Source organism: Rhinatrema bivittatum, chromosome 16 (assembly GCF_901001135.1).
Source record: "Rhinatrema bivittatum chromosome 16, aRhiBiv1.1, whole genome shotgun sequence".
NCBI lineage: Eukaryota > Metazoa > Chordata > Amphibia > Gymnophiona > Rhinatrematidae > Rhinatrema > Rhinatrema bivittatum.
In genome coordinates this window covers 37,959,029-37,978,761 of record NC_042630.1, presented here as the reverse complement: position 1 = coordinate 37,978,761, position 19,733 = coordinate 37,959,029, and the positions used below count along the sequence as shown (strand labels likewise).

Below are 19,733 nucleotides of genomic sequence, written 5' to 3'. Positions count from 1 at the left end.
ATTTAAAATTTATTTTATTTATTTTGGATTTTTATATACTGACCTTCTTGTAAAAATTACAAATCAGACCGGTTTACAATGAACACAACAATGCAAAAGAGCGTTACATGGAACATTGCAAGAGTACAAATGATTGAAAAGGAAAAACCGGGGCTATTAACTTGCCCAATGTAATAGGGCAAGTTAATAGCCCCGGTTTTTATAGGGACTGTAAATCCCCCAATGCTCTGTGATGCAAGTTCAAAAACTAGGAATGGAGGAAATGGGGTCAGTTGGCAGCTATGCTTGCTCTGATCCGGTTCAATAGGCAGTTAACTAGTTTCCATCTTTATGCCACCAAATCTTTCTTCAGATTCCTCAAATAAAATTTCCTTCCCCTGGAATTCCTTTAGCTTCCCAAGTAAGGTTTATATAAAATCTAGCTTCACGCCTTTGGGCTCAGAACCAAACTTAATGTGCATGGCAGGGTGATCAGAAAACCAGAACTCTTTGCCATCTTCCAGGGCCAAAGTTGTGCCACCACCCTAAAGCATGGTTTGTTTGTCTTTTATTTATTTATTTTTATGGAGATTTCCGATGCTGCTTCCAGCAGAGGGCATTCATTCTCCTTGAAAATGGTAAACCTTACCCTACTAGTCCAATCTCACAAACGTACAGGACCCACTCCCCCAGTCAGAAAATACAACACTGCTTCTTTGCCCTGGTCCTCTTCGGCCCTAAGTAGATTCGGATTTTCGAGGCAAACAAAATGAACCAGTTGTATGCCGATAGATCTCGTGCATATTTATAGTCGATATCCGGAAAACCCAAGCTGTGGTACTCTGACTATAGTGGTTGCAGGCCCACAGTTGTGGAGTCTTTGAGATCCCTGCAGCCTTTGTCCTTCCACTGCTGCGCAAGGAATATTTTAAGACTCCCACTGTGTAATTGTTAAACCAGTGGTTCTCAACCCAGTCCTCAAGAGACAGCCAAGCCAGTCTGGGTTTTCTGGATATCCACAATGAATGTGCTTGAAAGATACTTGCATCCATGAGAACCACTGAGTCAAAACCATTCCATCTTTTTCTATTAAGCTCCCTAGACACGCCCGATCTGGTAATGAAACCCAGATGTGCCCAGTTGTATGCCATGAAAGCTGAAATGGATTTAACTAATTAGGAATGGGAATCTTCAGTATTTTCCCACTCCTCTGTTGGGTAGAACGGAGTGAGTGAAATTGCTGGGAAGTTGTCATTCCGATGGTCTTGGATGACCTGGAACTTCCTGGCATTGCACATGAGTGATTCTTACCACTCATGAGTGGCTAGTGATGGCCTGTGGGGACAGTAGGTGGGATCCAGCTCAGTTCAACAACAGATACAGCTCTTTTAAAAACTTCATTACGTTGTGTCCGGCAGTGTCCTTTTGTTCCTTGGGGCTTTCATCTCAACTGGAGCCAGCCTGTTTTGGGCTATGGCGCCAAGAGACTTGATCTGCAACTACCCAAGATTTTTCTCTTATTTTGTAGCTCTCCTCCTTGCTTAGCTAGCCCAGCTATTTCAGCAGCAGTCTTGGTAGTCACATAGGACTGCCTCTGTTGCTGCATGATGTGATCTGGCTTAATAGCGTAGCTGGGCTTAAAAAAGATTTGGACAAGTTTCTGGAAGACATTAATGCTTATTAGCTAGGCAGGTGAATCAAGGAATGAACAGCAGGGAGGTGATATGGGATACTTCAAGGAACACAGACTGACCACCGTTGGAGACAGGACGCTGGGCTCAGTGGACCATTGGTCTGAGCCAGCGTGGCACCAGTTTTGTGCTGAATCCTGCAGCTGTGGTCCCTTCATCCAACCACTAGGTATCGCCATTGAGCAACGGGCAGGACTCCTTTCCTCCCAAAGGCTCTAACAACTGACCCAGGTAGCAGAAGCCTGGCCCATGAATCAAACCCAGGTCTTTGGATTGGCAATGCATAGTGCTTGCCACTGAGCTATGGGGATGGCCCAACAGACAAGCTCTGACAGAGTCAGATCTCCTGTTGGGCAGAGCTAAGAGCACATGTCAGGAACAGCAGAGTCCGCCCTTTTTTTCAACGCCTTTTTGAAAACCTTTCATGCTGAACCTGTCCCAAGTGCATGTTTGTTAAAGATTTTCCCTTGAGACACAAACCCTAGATAAATCGGGCTCTCTTCATTCTCTTAAAATGGAATTTGAAAGACCAGGACTGACCCTGGTATTGCTGAGAGACCTGGAGACGGGCTGCAAGTGTGGGATTGCACTGATGGGCTGTTTTGTATATCCTCTCTTCCAGTGTCTGGTGTCCATTCCATGCTGTTCTCTTTAACCTCATTGTCTTCATGCTTCTGGCTTGCCATACGAGGGCTGTCTTTTCTGACCCAGGTAAGTAGCTCCTCTTACGTTGGTACACATGACACACTCCTTAGCTCGTAATATTCAGCCTGCCTCTTGTCTAGCTGTGAGTGGGGGGGAAATGCAGTTTGGTTATCTGTAAGCGTAGCTGTTAATGTTTCAGTCCATGTCTGGCACTATACGGGTTAAACCCATTGCAGTAAGCAGATACAGGGTGCTGCTGTGCCTCAGGGATCAGTCCTGGGACCGGTTCTTTTCAACATTTTGCCAATGATACCAAAATTTGCAGCAGGGTAGACAGCCAGGAAGGTGTGAAAAACATGAGACAGGATCTAGTGAAGCTCGAGGAATAGTCTAGAGACTGGCAACTAAGATTTAATGTTAAAAAATGCAGAACCAATGCATTTGGACTGCAAAACCCCAAGGGCAAGGTACAACATTGAAGGTGAAATTCTTCTAAGCACAAAGGAAGAGCAGGATCTGGGGGTGATTGTATCTCATGATCTTAAGGTGGCCAAACAGATGTATAAAGTGATAATAAAAGCCAGAAAGATGCTTGGCTGCACAGGGAGAGGAATGATCAGCAGATAAAAGGAGGTGATATTGCCCCTGTATAGGTCCTGGTGAGACCTCACTGGGAATACTGTGCACAATTCTGGAGGCTACACCTTCAAAGGGATATAAACAGGATGGCATTGGTCCAGAGAGTGGCTACTAAATGGTCAGTGGTCTCTGTTCTAAAGCACATGGGGATAAAGATCTTTTCTTGGAATGACGGTATATAAAATGGCTAAATAAACATGTACATCCTGGAGGAAAGAAGAGATAGGGGGAGGTATGATGTAGTTGCAGTGGAGAAGGTACAGAGAAAGGGCAACCAAATGAGAAAGGGGATGGAACAGCTCCCCTATGAGAAAAGGCTAAAGAGTTTAGGGCTGTTCATCTTGGAGAAGAGACTGCTGAGGAGGGATATGATAGAGGTCTTTAAAATCGTGAGAGATCTATAATGGGTAGATGTGAATCGGTTATTTACACTTTCGAATAATAGAAGGACTAGGGGGCATTCCATGAAGTTAGCAAGTAGCACATTTAAAACAAATTGGGGAAAGTTCTTTTTCACTCAACGCACAATTAAGCTCTGGAATTTGTTGCCAGAGGATGTGGTTAGTGCAGTTAGTGTAGCTGGGTTTAAAAAAGATTTGGATAAGTTCTTGGAGGAGAAGTCCATTACCTGCTAATAATCAAGTTGACTTAGAAAATAGCCACTGCTATTACTGGCATCAGTAACATGGAATAGACTTAGTTTTTGGGTACTTGCCAGGTTCTTATGGCCTGGATTGGCCACTGTTGGAAACAGGATCCTGGGCTTGATGGACCCTTGGTCTGACCCAGTATGGCATGTTCTTAAGGTTCTGGAAGACTGGAGAGACTCGGGGACAGAACAGTCCAGGAAATATGTAGCAAGCTGTCTTAGTTGTGTGTGCAGTTACTATTTGTTTTTCTTAATATTTTTCATGATTTCTTACTTTAATTCTGTCATCACGTTTGTACATAGGGAGGGTGACTTTAAAAAAACAAGTGCGAGCATGCCCACATACGTGGATATGTGGACACATGCTCGCGCATGTATTTTATATTGTGCACACATAAGATATAAAATACGTGCAACTCTACCCAGTAACATATTTGTGTGTATAAAACATTTGCGGCATGTAATGCTAAACATAGCCGGATAAGTACTGTTAACACTTACGCACCGATCTTACTTAGCCAGATAACTAGCAGCAAGGTGCCACTTATCCAGATAAACTTTGACCCTGGGTAAGTGGCACAGATCAGCACCACTCGCATATTTGTGCACCTGATTTTAATCACTTGCATAGTATTCTTAGCAAATGTCGGCTTTTACGCTTGCACTTCCTCAAATTTTGTAATATGCAAGAAGGAAACTACCAGTTTTACCAATTACTCCCCCAGCTTGCCCTGCCTGTCTGCGGCTCGTGAAGTCTCTCCTGGCTCTTCAGCCTGAATTCTCCCCCCATGCCGCCCAGACCCCTCACCCAGTCATTCCTTTTCACTTTCAAGATGTTAACAGTCACTGCATCTGATATTGAGCGAGAGTGAATATACACAAGTAAAAGACCGATGCGCGTCATGTTGGCAGGTTTTAAAGTAGCAACTTACATGCATATGTGTTGGCCCCTTGTCTGCCCCTTTTTTCTATGCGCAAATTTACTTGCGCATACTTGTGTTGTGGATTTTAAAATGCAGTTTACCCGTGCATTGCTATTTTACGCACGCTCGCACGCTCGCAAGTGGTCTTTTTTTTTTTTGTGCACGCAGCTTTTTAAAATCTACCTCTTAGCCCAGAATGTGAAGAGCTGTAATTTGTATGTTATATACTGCACGTTAGCTTAGGGGGTGCGGTAGTAGATTGTATGGACTTACAGGGCTTGTATTCCCCGAAACCATAAAGAGCCTCAGTTGCTGCCCGGAGTTTGACATGTGTCCGTTTTATTCTCGCAGGCATGGTCCCCCTTCCTGACACTGCCATCGACTTCTCGGACCTGAGAAGTGGTACACAGCGCAAGAATGACCGGGTGAGGCTCTCCCTCCTGCTTCAACAGATCTGGGCACAGGAAAGACGCTCAGCAAACTTAAGAAGTTGATAGAAAACTCCTTTCCCACGTGTTCCCATTCAGGATTGCACTGCTATCAATCTCTCTCTCCATAGCAGAGAATGCTGCTGTGTAAAACCAAGTCTCTGTGACTTCCCACTCAGTTCTCCCCAGTTTATGGGTCAGGCTCTCTTTTTAGGCACTTTGGCGACCGTAGATCGGAAAGCTCAGGATGTGTTCTTTCTGCCGCCAGCTTCAGGGAGCGGGATAATCGCTGTGGAATGACAGCTAACTCTCTGATGCACATCAGCTGCACAAAGACCTCAGTGTTTTCTCCTTGCACTGCCCGAGTGCATAGAGAAGGGCTTTTCGCTAGCAGGGCCTGTGGTTGCGGACTGGCACTCGCAGAGAAGCTGTAGTACTTACAGGCTATTGGAAGCCGCTTGTACCAAACAGCCAACAGAAGTAACCTAGTGCAGGAAGGAGGCAGTGGCACAAGGTGGAGAGAAGAAAAGAGGGTTAGATGCACCAGATGGGAGGTAGACACAGAGGTGGCAGCGTGGATGCTCGCCTTGGAGTGGGAGAGTTGTAGAGCAGTGGCAGTGGTGCAGAAACATCAGTAGCAGAGGAGGGGTGGCACACAGAGATTTGGCACTTGCATAGCTTGCCCATGCCACCATGGCATATTTTGACAGAGGACAGACACACATCAAGCTTATGAGGATTCAAAGCATTTGCTTTCATAACCCTATACAGAAAGGGGGAGACACAGGAATAAGACCAAAAGAGGCAGCCAAGATCTAGGCAAGATGATGTGATGAGCCCCCGCTAGGACTGCTTTGACTCAACCATCTGTAAGAGACATCTCTATGAGGTGCCACATTGTCATTCCCTATATGTACCCGGATCAGTCCAGACTCCTGGGTTTTGCCTCCCCTCCAGCAGATGGAGACAGAGACGTTTTAACAAACTCTGCCTTATATCCTGAGGTGCCACCTACAGTCCATCAGTATTTCTCTGTCTCCAGCAGATGGTGGAGGTGCAAAACCTACAGTCTGTTCTGATTACCCGATTAAAAAAAAAAGACAGGATAAAAGATTTAGGAAGGTTAAGGGTTTGTATTCCTAAATTCTAATTAGGTTTAAAAAAAATAGAATCAAAGAAGTCAAGGACAAGGAAGTTGTCGACAGCCTCCCAAGAGGTTGTTAGGTCCTGAGGGGACCATCCCTCCTGGTGTTTAGAGGCAGCTCCTGGTAAGGGTCGAGGGCCCTGTAGCCAAGCTCAAGCAGCCCTGGGGTGATACCGGGGAGCCCGGCTCACTTACCCCAGCAGGACCAGAACCAAGGACAGCAATCGGGCAAGTTCTTTATTTAAAACAAAAAAAAAGTTTGTTGGACTTGGCGCGCCGACTCTCCCTGTCTCTGTGCACAGGCTTCTGTGGTTACGGAAATGCTCTGCAGATGTTTCTTGCAAAGGTCAGCTCGGCTCGTTGCCTTTTAAAGGAAAGGTGCTTTTTGGAAAAGACTTGGAGGACATGATTGAATCCCTGGGCGAAAATAAGGTTCATAGATTGCCAGAGGACCGGCCCAAGTCGAGGGGCTCCTTTGCAACTCTGTCTCGCTTTCAGGGGGAATAAGAGGTTCTGAACGTCTCGATCTACTGGTTCCTCATTTCGGCAAGGTTCGAGCAGACAACAGTCGTGGTCCCAGTCCTTTCAAGGCAGATGTTTCGGTAGGACCAGTAACTCCCAGTCTGCCCCTGGAGTTAAGTCATTGCAATGAAATGGAGTCAGTCCATTCCTCGGTTCCAGTAGTGGGGGGCAGACTATCATTCTTTTATGAGGAATGGACCAAATTGACGTCGGACCAGTAGGTCCTCACAGTAATAAGTCAAGGTTACACCTTAGATTTTGTACGGCGCCCTTGTGACAAGTTTCTGGTCTCTCCATGCGTGTACCAGGAGAAACGAGAGGAGGTTCTCGGTACACTACAACACCTGCTAGAGCTGGGAGCCATAACATCGGGTTTGGCCTTCAGAACAGAGAAGGGGCCACTATTCAATTTACTTTGTGGTCCCCAAAAAAGAAGGCACTTTCCGACCTATTTTAGATTTAAAAAGGGTCAACAGATGTCTTCTAGTGCCTCGTTTCCGAATGGAGACCCTGCGGTCCGTCATCGCCTCAGTGAGGAAGGGGGAGTTTCTGGCATCTCTGGACCTCACTGAGGCATATCTGCATATCGGCATCAGGGCCACCTACCAGAAGTTCCTGAGGTTTTTCATCTTGGGACATCACTATCAGTTCTGAACCCTGCCGTTCGGGCTTGCCACCGCACCCAGAACTTTCACCAAGGTAATGGTAGTGGTAGCAGCGCAACTTCGGAGGGAAGGATCGTTGGTGCATCTCTACCTAGATGACTGGCTGATTCGGGCCAAGTAAGAGGTACTTTGCCAGTCAGCAATACACAGGGTACTGCACTCTTGAGGTCACTCAGTTGGATGGTCAACCTTGCAGTCTGATTCTCTCTCAGTCCTTGGAATGTCTGGGAGCCCTGTTCAACACGCAGCGAGGGAGAGTCTTCCTCACCACGGAGCGCATGGGCAAGCTACAGGGTCAGATCCGAGACTTGCTGTCCAAGCATACTCCCAGAGTCCGGGATTACTTGAGAGTCCTAGGATCGATGACGTCCACTCTGGAGTTAGTGCCATAGGCTTTCACCCATATGCGTCCATTACAATCAGTGTTGCTTTCCCGGTGGAATCCAGTCTCCGAGCAATTTCATCTGCCCCTTCCTCTTACGGATTCTGCATGCTCCATCTGGACTGGTGGCTCATCTCCGACAATCTGGAATGCAGAGTTCCCTTGGTTAGTGCTCGAGTGGACAGTGCTTACCACAGATGCCAGTCTCTCGGGCAGGGGAGCAGTTTGTCTGGGGCGTCTGTACAGGGCCAGTGGTCCCAGGAGAATTCTCAATGGTCGATCAGTCGTTTGGAGACCAGCGTAGTGTGTCTAGCCTTACAAGCTTTCCTTTCACTTCTCCAGGGGAAGTCGGTCAGGGTGTTGTCGGACAATGCAACCATGGTGGCCTATATCAGTCGCCAAGGGGGAACCAAAAGCCGACCGGTGGCAGTGGAAGCTCAACAGTTGATACACTGGGCGGAACAGCACCTCATCAGCATTGTGGCATCCCACATAGCCGGCGTCGACAACGTTCAGGCAGACTTTCTCAGTCGTCACCGTCTCGATCCTGGGGAATGGGAGTTGTCCGACGAGGCCTTCCAGCTCATATGCGACACGTGGGGCACACCCTGCATGGATCTAATGGCAACGTTCAAGAATGCCAAGGCCCTCGCTTCCTCGGTCGCCACAGAAAAACAGGAGCCGAAGGAGTAGATGCTCTAGTTCTTCCCTGGCCAACAAACATCTTATTGTATGTGTTTCCTCCTTGGCCTCTGATAGGCAAAGTGATCTGGCGAATAGAGCTCCATCCGGCGGAGGTGATTCTAGGAGCTCCAGAGTGGCCGAGATGTCCTTGGTTTGCGGATCTGCTCAATCTATCCGCGGCAGAATCCCTTTGGTTTCGGGGTTTCCCGGCTCTTCTGCATCAGGGTCCTGTCTGTTTGGAAGAGGTGGATCGCTTTTGTCTAGCGGCTTGGCTTTTGAGAGGCAAGGGATATTCGGATGCGGTGGTGGCCACCCTTTTAAGATCCCGCAAACCATCTACTTCCCTGGGGTATGTCCGGGTGTGGAACGTTTTTGAAGCATGGTATGTAGAGCGCGATGTGGCTCCAACTCGAGCGTCTATGTCAGACATTTTGTGTTTTCTCCAAGCCGGACTCTCTAAAGGGTTATCCTGTAGTTCACTCAGGGTGCAGGTAGCAGCGCTTGGTTGTCTACGAGGTACAATTCAGGGAAAAGCATTTGCGATGCATCCGGATATGGTTCGTTTTCTTCGAGAAGCGAAGCACTTACAGCTCTGGTCCGACATCCGTGTCCTCCTTGGAGTCTGAATTTAGTCCTCACAGCTTTGTGTGCTCCGCCTTTTGAGCCTCTAAAAAGAGTGACGTTGAAGGATCTCACGTTAAAATGATATTTCTGGTAGCTATTTCTTCTGCCCGTCAGGTGTCAGAACTACAGGTGTTGTCTTGCAGAGAGCCTTTCTTAAGGATTTCGGATTCGGGGGTCTCCTTACGGACGGTTCCTTCCTTTCTTCCGAAAGTAGTTTCCGCATTTCACTTGAATCAGTCAGTGGAACTTTCGTCTTTTCCAGATTTGGACCGGACTGATCCAATTTCTAGGGACTTACGGAAATTGGATGTTCGCAGGGCTTTGCTGCGTTATTTGGAGGTGACGAATTCCTCCCGTGCATCAGAGCATCTCTTTGTTTTGTGGAGTGGTCCAAAAAGAGGTAATATGGCATCTAAGACTACAATAGCTCGCTGGTTGAAAAAGGCTATAAGTTCAGCTTATTTACTGCGTGGTAAAGCGGTACCGGTTGGACTTTGTGCTCATTCTACCCGTTCACAGGCTGCATCATGGGCAGAATGTCAACAAGTCTCTCCACAGAAGATTTGCAGGGCGGCGACATGGAAGTCTTTACACACCTTTGCGAGTCATTACAGGCTGAATGCCCAGGCTTCGGATTCCGGGGGATTTGGAGAAGCAGTGCTCCGAGCGGGCCTCTCCAGGTCCCAACCCTAGGTAAGTCAGCTCTGGTACATCCCAGGAGTCTGGACTGATCCGGGTATGTACAGGGAAAGGAAAATTAGTTCTTACCTGATAATGTTTATTCCTGTAGTACCACAGATCAGTCCAGTGTCTCCCGCCCGTTGTATGCAAAGGAGAGTCCGCTCGTTTAGCATTTGGTTTAATTTTGCTGGAATCTGAAGATCAATTGTTTCAAGTTGTTCATCCGGTTCTGTTCCCAGCTGGGGTTTCATGAGCCACTTTAGACAAAAATAATTCTGATTTGTAGATAGATAGTTTGGGTTTGAACCATTCTGCTTTGATACTGGATAATACTGACTGACTGTAGGTGGCACCTTAGGATATAGGGCAGAGTTTGTTAAAACGTCTCTGTCTCCATCTGCTGGAGGGGAGGCAAAAACCCAGGAGTCTGGACTGATCCGTGATACTACAGGAACGGAAATTATCAGGTAAGAACCAATTTTCCTTTAGAAAGTGAGAGATTATTTTGGATTTCTTTGTCATTTTTCATTTTACTGCAGGGCTCTGCAGTGCATCACGTTTGTGTTTACTTTACAGCCTCCCGAGACGCAGCTTATGAGGTTTCATGAGAATTTTCACAGGCTCTTTCATTTTCTGTTTTTAAAAAAAAAAAAAAACAACCCCAAAACCTCTGAAATCGGTTACTGCCTTTTCCCGCCACCCTCATAGACCAAAACCCTATCCCCGACAGTCGGGTCTGATCCGTGAAAAATCCTCACGGCGCGGCGCCGTCTCCAGTAACTTCCTGCGCTCGTTGGGAGAGAGGCCGCGTAAAAGCCAGAAGAAAAACCACATGGGGGTGATCAGAGATGCAACGCAGCCTTTGATTGCTCATTAAGAAGGGATCTGATTAATCCCCCATGAATCATCGTGGCTCCAAGTCTGAGACGGCAGGCCAGGACATGGGGTTTGGGGGGAAGGGCTGTCGTGTTGGCAAAGAGAAGGCATAGGCCACAAGGACAGAAGTTTCCCAGGGAAGCAAAATTTATAGCATGTGGCTTTCCATCACAATTTGGCAAAAGATTGAGATATTGAAAAATATTTACTGCTGTTGCATCTCCCAGCAGTTTATTGGTGGCTTTAAATCCTTTAGATTTGGGTAGCCAGAGCTGGAAATGACTTGCTTTGGATATGTCTGAGAGCTAGTGACAGCTGGAATTCAAAAGGTTTCCCCTTCCCTTTTTTTTTTTTTTCCCACTTTTGACTTCAATTACCAAATGACTTCACGTTCATAAACTGAGCCAGTCTTGGGGGGTTACCCTATTGCATTCAGGGAGGGTGGGGTAGTCCCTGCTTTTCTTAGGAGGAAAGCCAAAATAACGTGCAGGCAAAGAGGATAAAACCGGGGTCGGCTCAGCCTGTCCTAGGTGACTCGGGATCAGCTGGGGACCCTGTTCTTGATCCACTGATGAACTAAAATGGGAAAAGAAGCGAAGGTGCCGATGACAGAGAAGTGCGTTTATCTCTCTCTCTTTGCACACATTGCAGGTTTCACCCCTAAAGACAGCCAGTATTGTATGTTAGTGGGTTGGTTCCTCCACGGAGAGATCTGGGGCCTCCTTGTTCTTAATAGATTTTGAGAAAATGACTAGCGAATAGACTTCAGCCTAAGTCTGGTTCATTGCGTGCAGTGTAAAACTCTTATGGGTTTCCTTGAAAGAAAGTTGGATCCCTGTTGAGCTAAACGAAGCTCTGCCCCCTTGTCCTCCTAGCGGGAATGATCACACCCAGGGCTCCCAATGTGCTCAGAGTTAGGGCTTCCTCAGCCTTGACCCGGTAACTCCCTTGACCCGGTAACTCAGGTTTTCAGGATAGTAACTCCTTGATTTACCTTCTTGTTTCTCAGTGTTTTAACAGTCATGTTATGTGGCAGTGGTTTATTATTCTTAGTCTGAATTTCATGGATGTATCCTGCCCAGAATATCAGAGGATATGGAATAATGAGTCATTTTAAATAACTAAATATCCAGCATGAGAGGGATTTATATACATTGGAGAGACAGTATTGGCAAATTTATCTCATATATTTATTGTGGCTATCCTGAAAACCCTACTGGCTGAGGGCTCACCAGTACAGGCTTAGGAAGCCCTGGTTCCATGTACGTACCCGGATCAGTCCAGACCGTGGGTTGAGCCTCCTTTCCAGCAGATGGAGACAGACCAAAACTTGAAAGGCTTAGAGACTCACAGCTCTTAAAAGTTGCCATGTAAAATTTGCTCTCCTAGTTTAGGTCAGTTCAGGGCAGTGGGTTAAAATCCCACATGCACTTACTGCCTAGTGAGCTAGAATACAAAGCTCAGGGTGTTTGTTTTGTTGCAGCAGTTGTACGGTTAGCTGGCGTCATTCGGCAGTGGCTGTTCTCCATTGACAAGCAGGCATGAATCGACCATGAGGCACGGGTAATTGTCACCAAACTGTGCAGACACGAACCCAGCTCTCGGAGCTCGGTAAAAGTTGTACTGAGCATTCATTGGAGTTCCTGCACCCGCATGCAGCCTCGTGAGTCAGTCCATCTTCATCTGAGCTACCATGTGGTCATATTCTCGCTCTCTTGCTCTCTCTCTCTCAAGATTTGCTGGACCAATTCTTGCCTCATTGCATGTTCTTTTTTTTTTTTTTTAATTTAATCTTTATTAATTTTAAACATAACTTACAAAGCATCCACTTTGACATGAAATATGGTTAAGAACAAAGGAAACCAAAAAATTAAGGAAATTCCATTTTTACAATTACATATAGTAATTTATACATCTTACATTATTATTCTTAACCCTTTAGACCCCTAATAGTGGGAGGTGGAGTACATGCAAATTAAAGGGGATTACAAGCAATATATAACTTTATAGGAAAAAGGCAACCATTAAACCGGTTTTCCTTATATAGATGATATTAACTACTGCCTAATGCAGCGATGTTTTCTTTGCTTCAATAAAGCTTCTGAGTTGCTCAGGTTGGAAAAAAATATAATTATTGCTTTCAAACTTGACAATACATTTGCAGGGGAACCTTAAATAAAATGAGGCTCCCACTGCAAGTACTTCTTGTTTTAAGGCAAGAAAATTTTTCCTTTTAGCTTGAGTTGATTTCGTTAAATCTGGGAATATTCTCACATTTGAACCCAGAAACACAGCTTTGATTTTTTTGAAGTATGCACGCATGATTATTCCCAGATCATTTTCATTGAAACAGGAAATTAAAAGAGTAGATCTTTCTACAACTTCATATGTAGATGTTTCTAAGAATGCAGTTAAATTTTCTAACGCATTAGGAGGCACTTGTGTCTGCTGGCTACCTCGAATTGGTAAAAAGAATACTTTTTCCAGGGGTGGAGTCTGCTCGGGGGGAATTTCCAATACTTCGAAGAAATATCTTTTAATTGTCATCCTGGGAATTTCTCCAGCCACCCTGGGAAAGTTAAGTAGCCTCAGATTCAAATGTCTCAATTTGTTCTCTATATTTTCAATTTTCCTATTCATACCGTTACAGTCTTGTATGATCGTTGCCTGCACTTGTTTAATTTGATTAATCTCAGTCTCTATATTTTGAATTTTCCCATCAGTTTCTAATTTATATCCTTGAAAGTTCTTATTCAATGTTTCCATTTGTGAAGAAATGGTGTTTATTTTCCCTGAGGTAATCTCAAGAGCCTTTACTGTAGCAAGCGATAGATTCCATAATGAATCTAGAGTCACTACCTCCGGTCTTTGCATGGCCAAAACCACTTCGGGGGGAAGAGGGCAAATCACAGACTGCTCACCTTCTCCATTAGTCTGGTCTCTTCCTCTCTCCAGAACTGAATCTCCGTAATGGCTCTCTCCGTTGTCCATGGAGGATTGCACCGGTACTTCCATCGCCACCGCCCCCTCAGATCGGCTAGGCTGCTCACCCACTTCGGGGCTCAGCCCCAATCGCGGCGTTGAGGTTCCGCGCGCTGCCGGAGGCAGTCTATCATCCAAAGGACTTAGGGAAACTGCTTCCGAGGTCGGGTCACATTCCCCTTCCTGTGACCCGACAGCCGGACCTCCTAATTCCAATGTTGCCGGTTTCTCGACGCATTGTTTGATAGTCCTCTGTCCGGAGGGAAGTGCAGGTATCGAGGGGTAATTCCTGGTTTTCCCCTTACGCTTTGGTGGCATATTATTGGAAATATTTCAATAAAAAAAGAGAAAACGCCGGCACAGGTATGAACAGCGCGTCTGTCTATGGCGCCATCTTGACTCCACCCCTCATTGCATGTTCTTTGATTTTGCTACTGCCTCGATAGCCCTGCAAAATAATTTTTCAATTAAGAAAATTAGAAATGGAAAGAGCCATGTCCAAGAAGATTGTGGTCAGCAGTTTTAAAGTCTCTCTCTGTGGCTGCCAGATGTCCATTACTGATGCCCTTGCTGTTTGCTGTCATTTCCTAGGCTTGGATCACGATGCCCCCAACCATTACAGTTCTGGTAGGATATCCCTGAGGCCTGGAAGATGGAGGCCCTATGAAAGGTATCATCAGGTGGCGCAGCAGGGCCGTAGGTTTTTTTTTTTTTCCAAGCAAGGCATCAGTGGACTCAGTGCAAGAAGTTGAGGGACTCATTTTCCCCCGTCCTTCCTACAAGCCTGGGAAAACTTCCCCCCACCCCCTCGTGGTTCCGGTTCCCAGGTCTGTGACAAGTCAGAGGCTGAGCATGATGGAAAAGGTTAGAGTGCCAGCTGAGGTGCAGAGGAAGACGCTAAAGAGGCAGCAGGAACCCCCTTTGGAGCCATCTTCCTAGGCACCAAAGAAGCCAGTACAATCGATGTGGGGGATCCCAGTGAAGCAGCTCCATCCTCAGTGCAGGTGCCATTGTCATTCATGGCGCAGAGTATACCATAGTGCCAAGTTATTCATTCTATCTGGCTCTGACACAGACCAGATCAGGGCATCCCAGGTGGAATGCCTCGGAACTGGCCACTTCTAAATTTACTAGAGCAGCCTCTGAATTCCCATGCAGCACCACCAGTGAGGGAAATCCTGAGAGAGGGTGAGCCATTTTGAGTTTGAAGAGGATGTCTCTTCTACAATTCCAGCACAAAGTGTCTCTCAGTTTGTGGAAGCCCAGTATTAGGAGCCAGAGAGGAATTTCTTTGCCACCTCAAGTCCTGAAGACGGAGAGGGAGGTTGGAGCCTCCCCTGCCCAAGATGGAGGAAATCTTTCCACTTAGTTGGGCTTCTCAAATTGCTCCAGAGGCCCATGGTTTGTCTTAGGGTCTCCAAGCTGTGGGATAAAGCCCTTCCTCCCTGAAGTAGTATATTCACCTCCTTCAGGGAAGTCCCTTCATGAATCAGGAGGAAAAGAAGTAGGGTCAAGTCATTCTGCATTCCTATCAGAGGATTCACCCTTGGATTAGCAGAAGTCCCTTCCTCTATTGCCGTCGTCATTGTTGGAGTAATAGCTCAGCGTTCCTCTCTGGAGGAATAGGAGGAAGATTCCAAGTGGATTCCTTTAGATCGCCTTCCAGATTTACCTCAGCATTTCTCTCTTCTGGAAGATCTCAGCTACTTATGTTTCTTGGATAAGCTGGCAAAGATGCTGATCAGGAAGGAACAAGACCCAAGATCCATTCCAGTGCATAGATTCTACAGATGAGGGTGTGGCGGACTCCAATATCATAGCCTAAAAGCTTGACCTAAAGAATAGGATCCAGGCTTTGGGGTAGTCCAGTTACTGTACCACTCTGTGATATAGTGAAGTCGGCAGTGAAGCATGTGAAGTGCACTCATGATAGAAACATAGAAATGACTGCAGAAGAAGACCAAATGGCCCATCCAGTCTGCCCAGCAAGCTTTTCCACTTGTTTTTTTCTCATACTTATCTGTTACTCTTGGCCCTTAGTAACCTTTTGGTTCTATTTCCTTTCCACCCCTGCCATTAATGTAGAGAGCAGGTTTGGAACTGCATCACTCAAACATGCCTTCTGAGAAGGATTCAAAAACATTGGATGTGTTTGGAGGGAAAAAGATCTTCCAGGATCTATGCTTAGCACTCAGATCACAGCTCATCACCTGTGTATGGTGCAGTGGAAGGCATGGAAGAATATGAGAAATATCTGATCCACTTTTGATACCTTGGCCAGGACTTCAGCTGCTTCCACAGAAGCTTGAAAACTTGCATGATGTGAGTGATTGGCCTTCATGAAGATTTACATGAATGTCTAGCCGATGTTCCCTGTACAGGGGACAACTTGTTTGGCAACAAGGAGATGGTAGCTCTGATTAAGGAGCATCAGTACACCCTATAGCTGTAATTAGTGGCAGCAGCAGGGCACTTGCTCAATGCCGGAACTTTTCCTTTAAATGCTTATTCTTCCAAAGGCATCCCTTCTGCTTTTTTCAATATCATCGAGCTCATCCCACTCTTCAGCAGTAGCAATTGCCTGCAAGAAGTCAGGTGAAGGAAAGGCATCAACCAAAGACCTAGCAGCTGTTGCAGCCTCAGCCTGGAACCATTTCGATATCCTTGATGGTCTGTCTCCTCTGGTGGGGGGAAAAGGTCCAGTTCTTCCTTCCTTCTAGAATAGTTCCACATCACCAGGAACCAGTTGATCCTGAGAATTGTGTAGTGTGGTACTGCTTATGTTTCTCTCACCTTCCTCTGACCCAGTGAATTTCAGTCTTCAACTCTGACCTCTCTTAGTCTGTTGGTAGAGTTTTATTCTATAGAGCTTGTTCTTTTTCAGGAATGTGGTCAGGAGTGCCTCTCCTGGTATTTTCCAGTCCCCAAGAAGTTAGGGGGATTGAGATCTATCCTGGACTTGCAAAGGCTGAACAAGTTGTTGGTTCGCGAGAGGTTCAAGATGAATTCCAACTAGATGATTCTTTCCTACATTCAGTACAGGGATTGAATGTGTGCGTTGGATCTGGAATATGCTTATGTACGTGTTCCTGCCAGTCGGAAGTTCCTCCAGGTTGCAATGAAGGATGTGCATGTAATTACTCTGACATGCCTACATATGCTGGGCCTTTAGTGGGACCTCCAAAGCCAATGGGATCAGCTTTATCAACCATTGTTCCTCCAAATTTCTATAATCCCATAGATGAGCGCATACCTTTATTGGTGGATGAATCCAAAGATTCTAAATGTGAATCTTTCGCTGTGCATCCTGGAGCATCAAATGTCCCTGTTTGATGCCTCAGCCAAAGGATGGGGGCATACCGTTATGATATGGACCCAAGGGTCATGATCTCTACTGGAGAGTTATCTGCAGATCAACCTTCTGGAACTGTCATACGCTATGCGCCAAGAGCTTTCTACGACTCTCTGCCAAGAAAATCTTGATTCAGGTGGACAAGAAGTGGCCATGTTTTATGTAAACAAACAGGAAGGCATGGGCTTGAATGCCTTCTGCTAGGAGGGCTTCTGAATCTGATAGTGGGCTCTTATAATACCCATCTCCAAGGGACCTACCTTCCAGGAATTCAGAATATGTTGGCAAACAACCTCAGTGCTGCCCCTATATGAGTAGCCCTTGGATCAAAAGGTCATGGATAACTTGCTCAATCACTGGGGAATGCAGGTGAACAGAGGACAGCGGAAAGGTTGAAGTCTACTCCTTGCATCCAGGCAGCTACAGATCAACTTCTGATGCTTTTCTGCTAAACTGGAGCATCAGTCTACTCCCATGCGTACCTGTCAGTTCCTCTTATTGTCAGGGTTATCTTGAAGATCCTTCAGGACAAAGTGAGGATGAGCCTCGTAACACTGGCCTGGCCATGACATGTATGGGTATCCCATACCTTGTCTGTTTTTCAGTCCAGTCTTTGACTTTAGTTACACAAGAGGACAGCAGGCTCTTCCAGCCAAAACCTGCCATCTCTGTCCCTCATTGCATAGATGTTGAACTCATTGTAGTCTCCCTCGTATTCCTTCTGAAAGGAGTGGCGGGCATGCTGATTTTAGCTAGAAAGTTTTCAACCAGAAGATCCTACAGTTTCAAGAGGAAGAGGTTTTCAATATAGTGTGGATCCAGTGAGCTTGATTCCTTCTATGCCCTGAGAGATCTACTTTAGTGTCTCTTTTTTTCTATTGTCTTCAGACCTTAGTACCTTTTCAGTTGAGGTCCCTCTAAGTGCCATTGCAGCATATCACCAGCAAGTGGATGGAGCCCTGATATCTTACTCCACCTTTTAGTGTCGAAATTCATGAGGTCTGCGGCATTCTGTCTATGGTTAGTTGACCTCAGCATAGTTCTAGCTCTACTTATGAAGTCTTCCTTCAACCCTCTCAAGTTAGTGGACTTGAAATTCCTCATCTAGAAAGGTTTTATTGTGACCATCACCTTGGCATAAAGAGTAAGTGACTTAAGGTTCTGGTTTCATATTCACTGTACCTGAATTTTTTTCACAACAGGGTTTTATGATTCAAACAGAGGACCTAGACAGATCTGGCTGAAAACATCCAAAAGGTGATTATCAGTGATTTTAATCTGCTGGGTATGGCTTGAGTATCCCTTCTCCAGAAGCTGCAAGAAGTAGAGAAATTGTGGATGCCTTGCAAGGGGCTCTAATTAGGAAAATGGTGATGGACCCACCAAGGGGAGAAGCAATACTGGACACCAGACATCAAAACGCAGTTTGTCAGGCCTAAACATCTTTTTGGGTCCAGCGAATTTCAGTATAATGCAATCTAAAATATTTTTTAAAATGGGGGAGACATATGATTAAGAGCTATTTTTAAAACTTTAGTGACAAGTATTAGTCACAGTGAGATAGTGTTTGTGAAGCTTTTTATTCGACAGTTCTCCAAATATCAATCTGAGGTACTCAATTGATGACGAATTCTTTTGACATTTGGAAAGCTTTTACTTGGTTAGCTGTTCACATCTTCATTTCCTACGACATTTTGGACAAAATGCCCCGAGGAGATAATAACTTTGGACAAGCAGTTCTGCACAACTTGTTCTCTCAATGGTCTACTCCACTGGTGGGATCTGGTCAGTAATTGATCTGCAATGAAACCCTTGGCATGGGACTCCCCACATGTTATGACTACTTGTCGACAGAGAAAGCAAGTTATCTTACCTGTTGAGAGCGGGACAAATCCGCCATACTTAGTACCCACCCAGCTCTCTGGAGAGTCAACTACACCCCTAAAGCTTAAAGCTCTGGAAGAGACTGAGGGGCTCACGAAGCAGCGTGCATGGGTGAGAACTCCCGCACATGCTCAGTAAAACTGCTGCTGATCTGAGAGATGGCTCCTTGGTGTCGTCAGATGACACCACCTACACATTACGGCTGATTCATCCTTCTGCCTATGGAGAACCCTGTTTGCAGATAAGCAAACTTGCTACATCCTACAAGGAATATTTTAAGCCTCCCGTTACATAGCTGTTTGAGCCATTCCAGCTTTTACTATAGGCTTAATTAGGTACCCACGAGTTTTTATCTGATAGCCTTGGGTTAGTAGCAAAAGCTGAAATGGCTCAAAACTGTTAAATAATGGGAGTACAAACGTTCCCTGATGTCATTGGCAGAATGTGCTCTCCAGCTGTGTGGCAGGGGTTGAGTTATGTTAGAGGCTGCACGCTGGCTCCGTAGCAGGACGTCGGGAAAAGAATGGATCTCATTAATTGCTCTTTCTGTAGTCCGGGCTCTTGTTTTTCTTTTTCACTCTTACACTCTGTTCTTTTGTTGGCAGGGAAATGAAGACTGGACGGTCTGCAACCGCTGTGAGACCTATCGGCCCCCGCGAGCTCACCACTGCCGCATCTGTCACCGCTGTGTCCGCCGCATGGATCACCACTGCCCCTGGTATGTACCTGCTGCCCTCTGTTAGTGCCATATCTTCCATGAGGGATCACCACTGTGTTCACTGCATGGATCAGCACTGCCTCTAGTAAGAACCCACTGCTATCCGCCCCCCATGAAGGTGTATTGCCGTATCTGTTCTCTCAGTGACCCTGTAAGTGTGTTTTGTTTCTCAAAATGCTTTATTATTCCATCTGTTATAAAAATGTTTTTTTTTTTCTTTTCCCGCTAAGTAACCATAGTCTACCGATGTTCACCCCCCAGCACG

At 46.0% G+C, this 19,733-nt stretch overlaps 1 protein-coding gene across 1 annotated transcript in view; it reads left to right on the top strand.

Annotated features, from left to right (window-relative positions):
- LOC115078194 (palmitoyltransferase ZDHHC3-like) overlaps positions 1–19,733 on the top strand; it is a 34,613-nt gene that overhangs the window by 4,974 nt on the left and 9,906 nt on the right. The window contains exons 2-4 of the mRNA XM_029580938.1: positions 2,293–2,381; positions 4,878–4,951; positions 19,356–19,468. Of these exons, the coding sequence (XP_029436798.1) occupies positions 2,293–2,381; positions 4,878–4,951; positions 19,356–19,468 (276 nt within the window). The remainder of the gene's footprint in view (positions 1–2,292; positions 2,382–4,877; positions 4,952–19,355; positions 19,469–19,733) is intronic.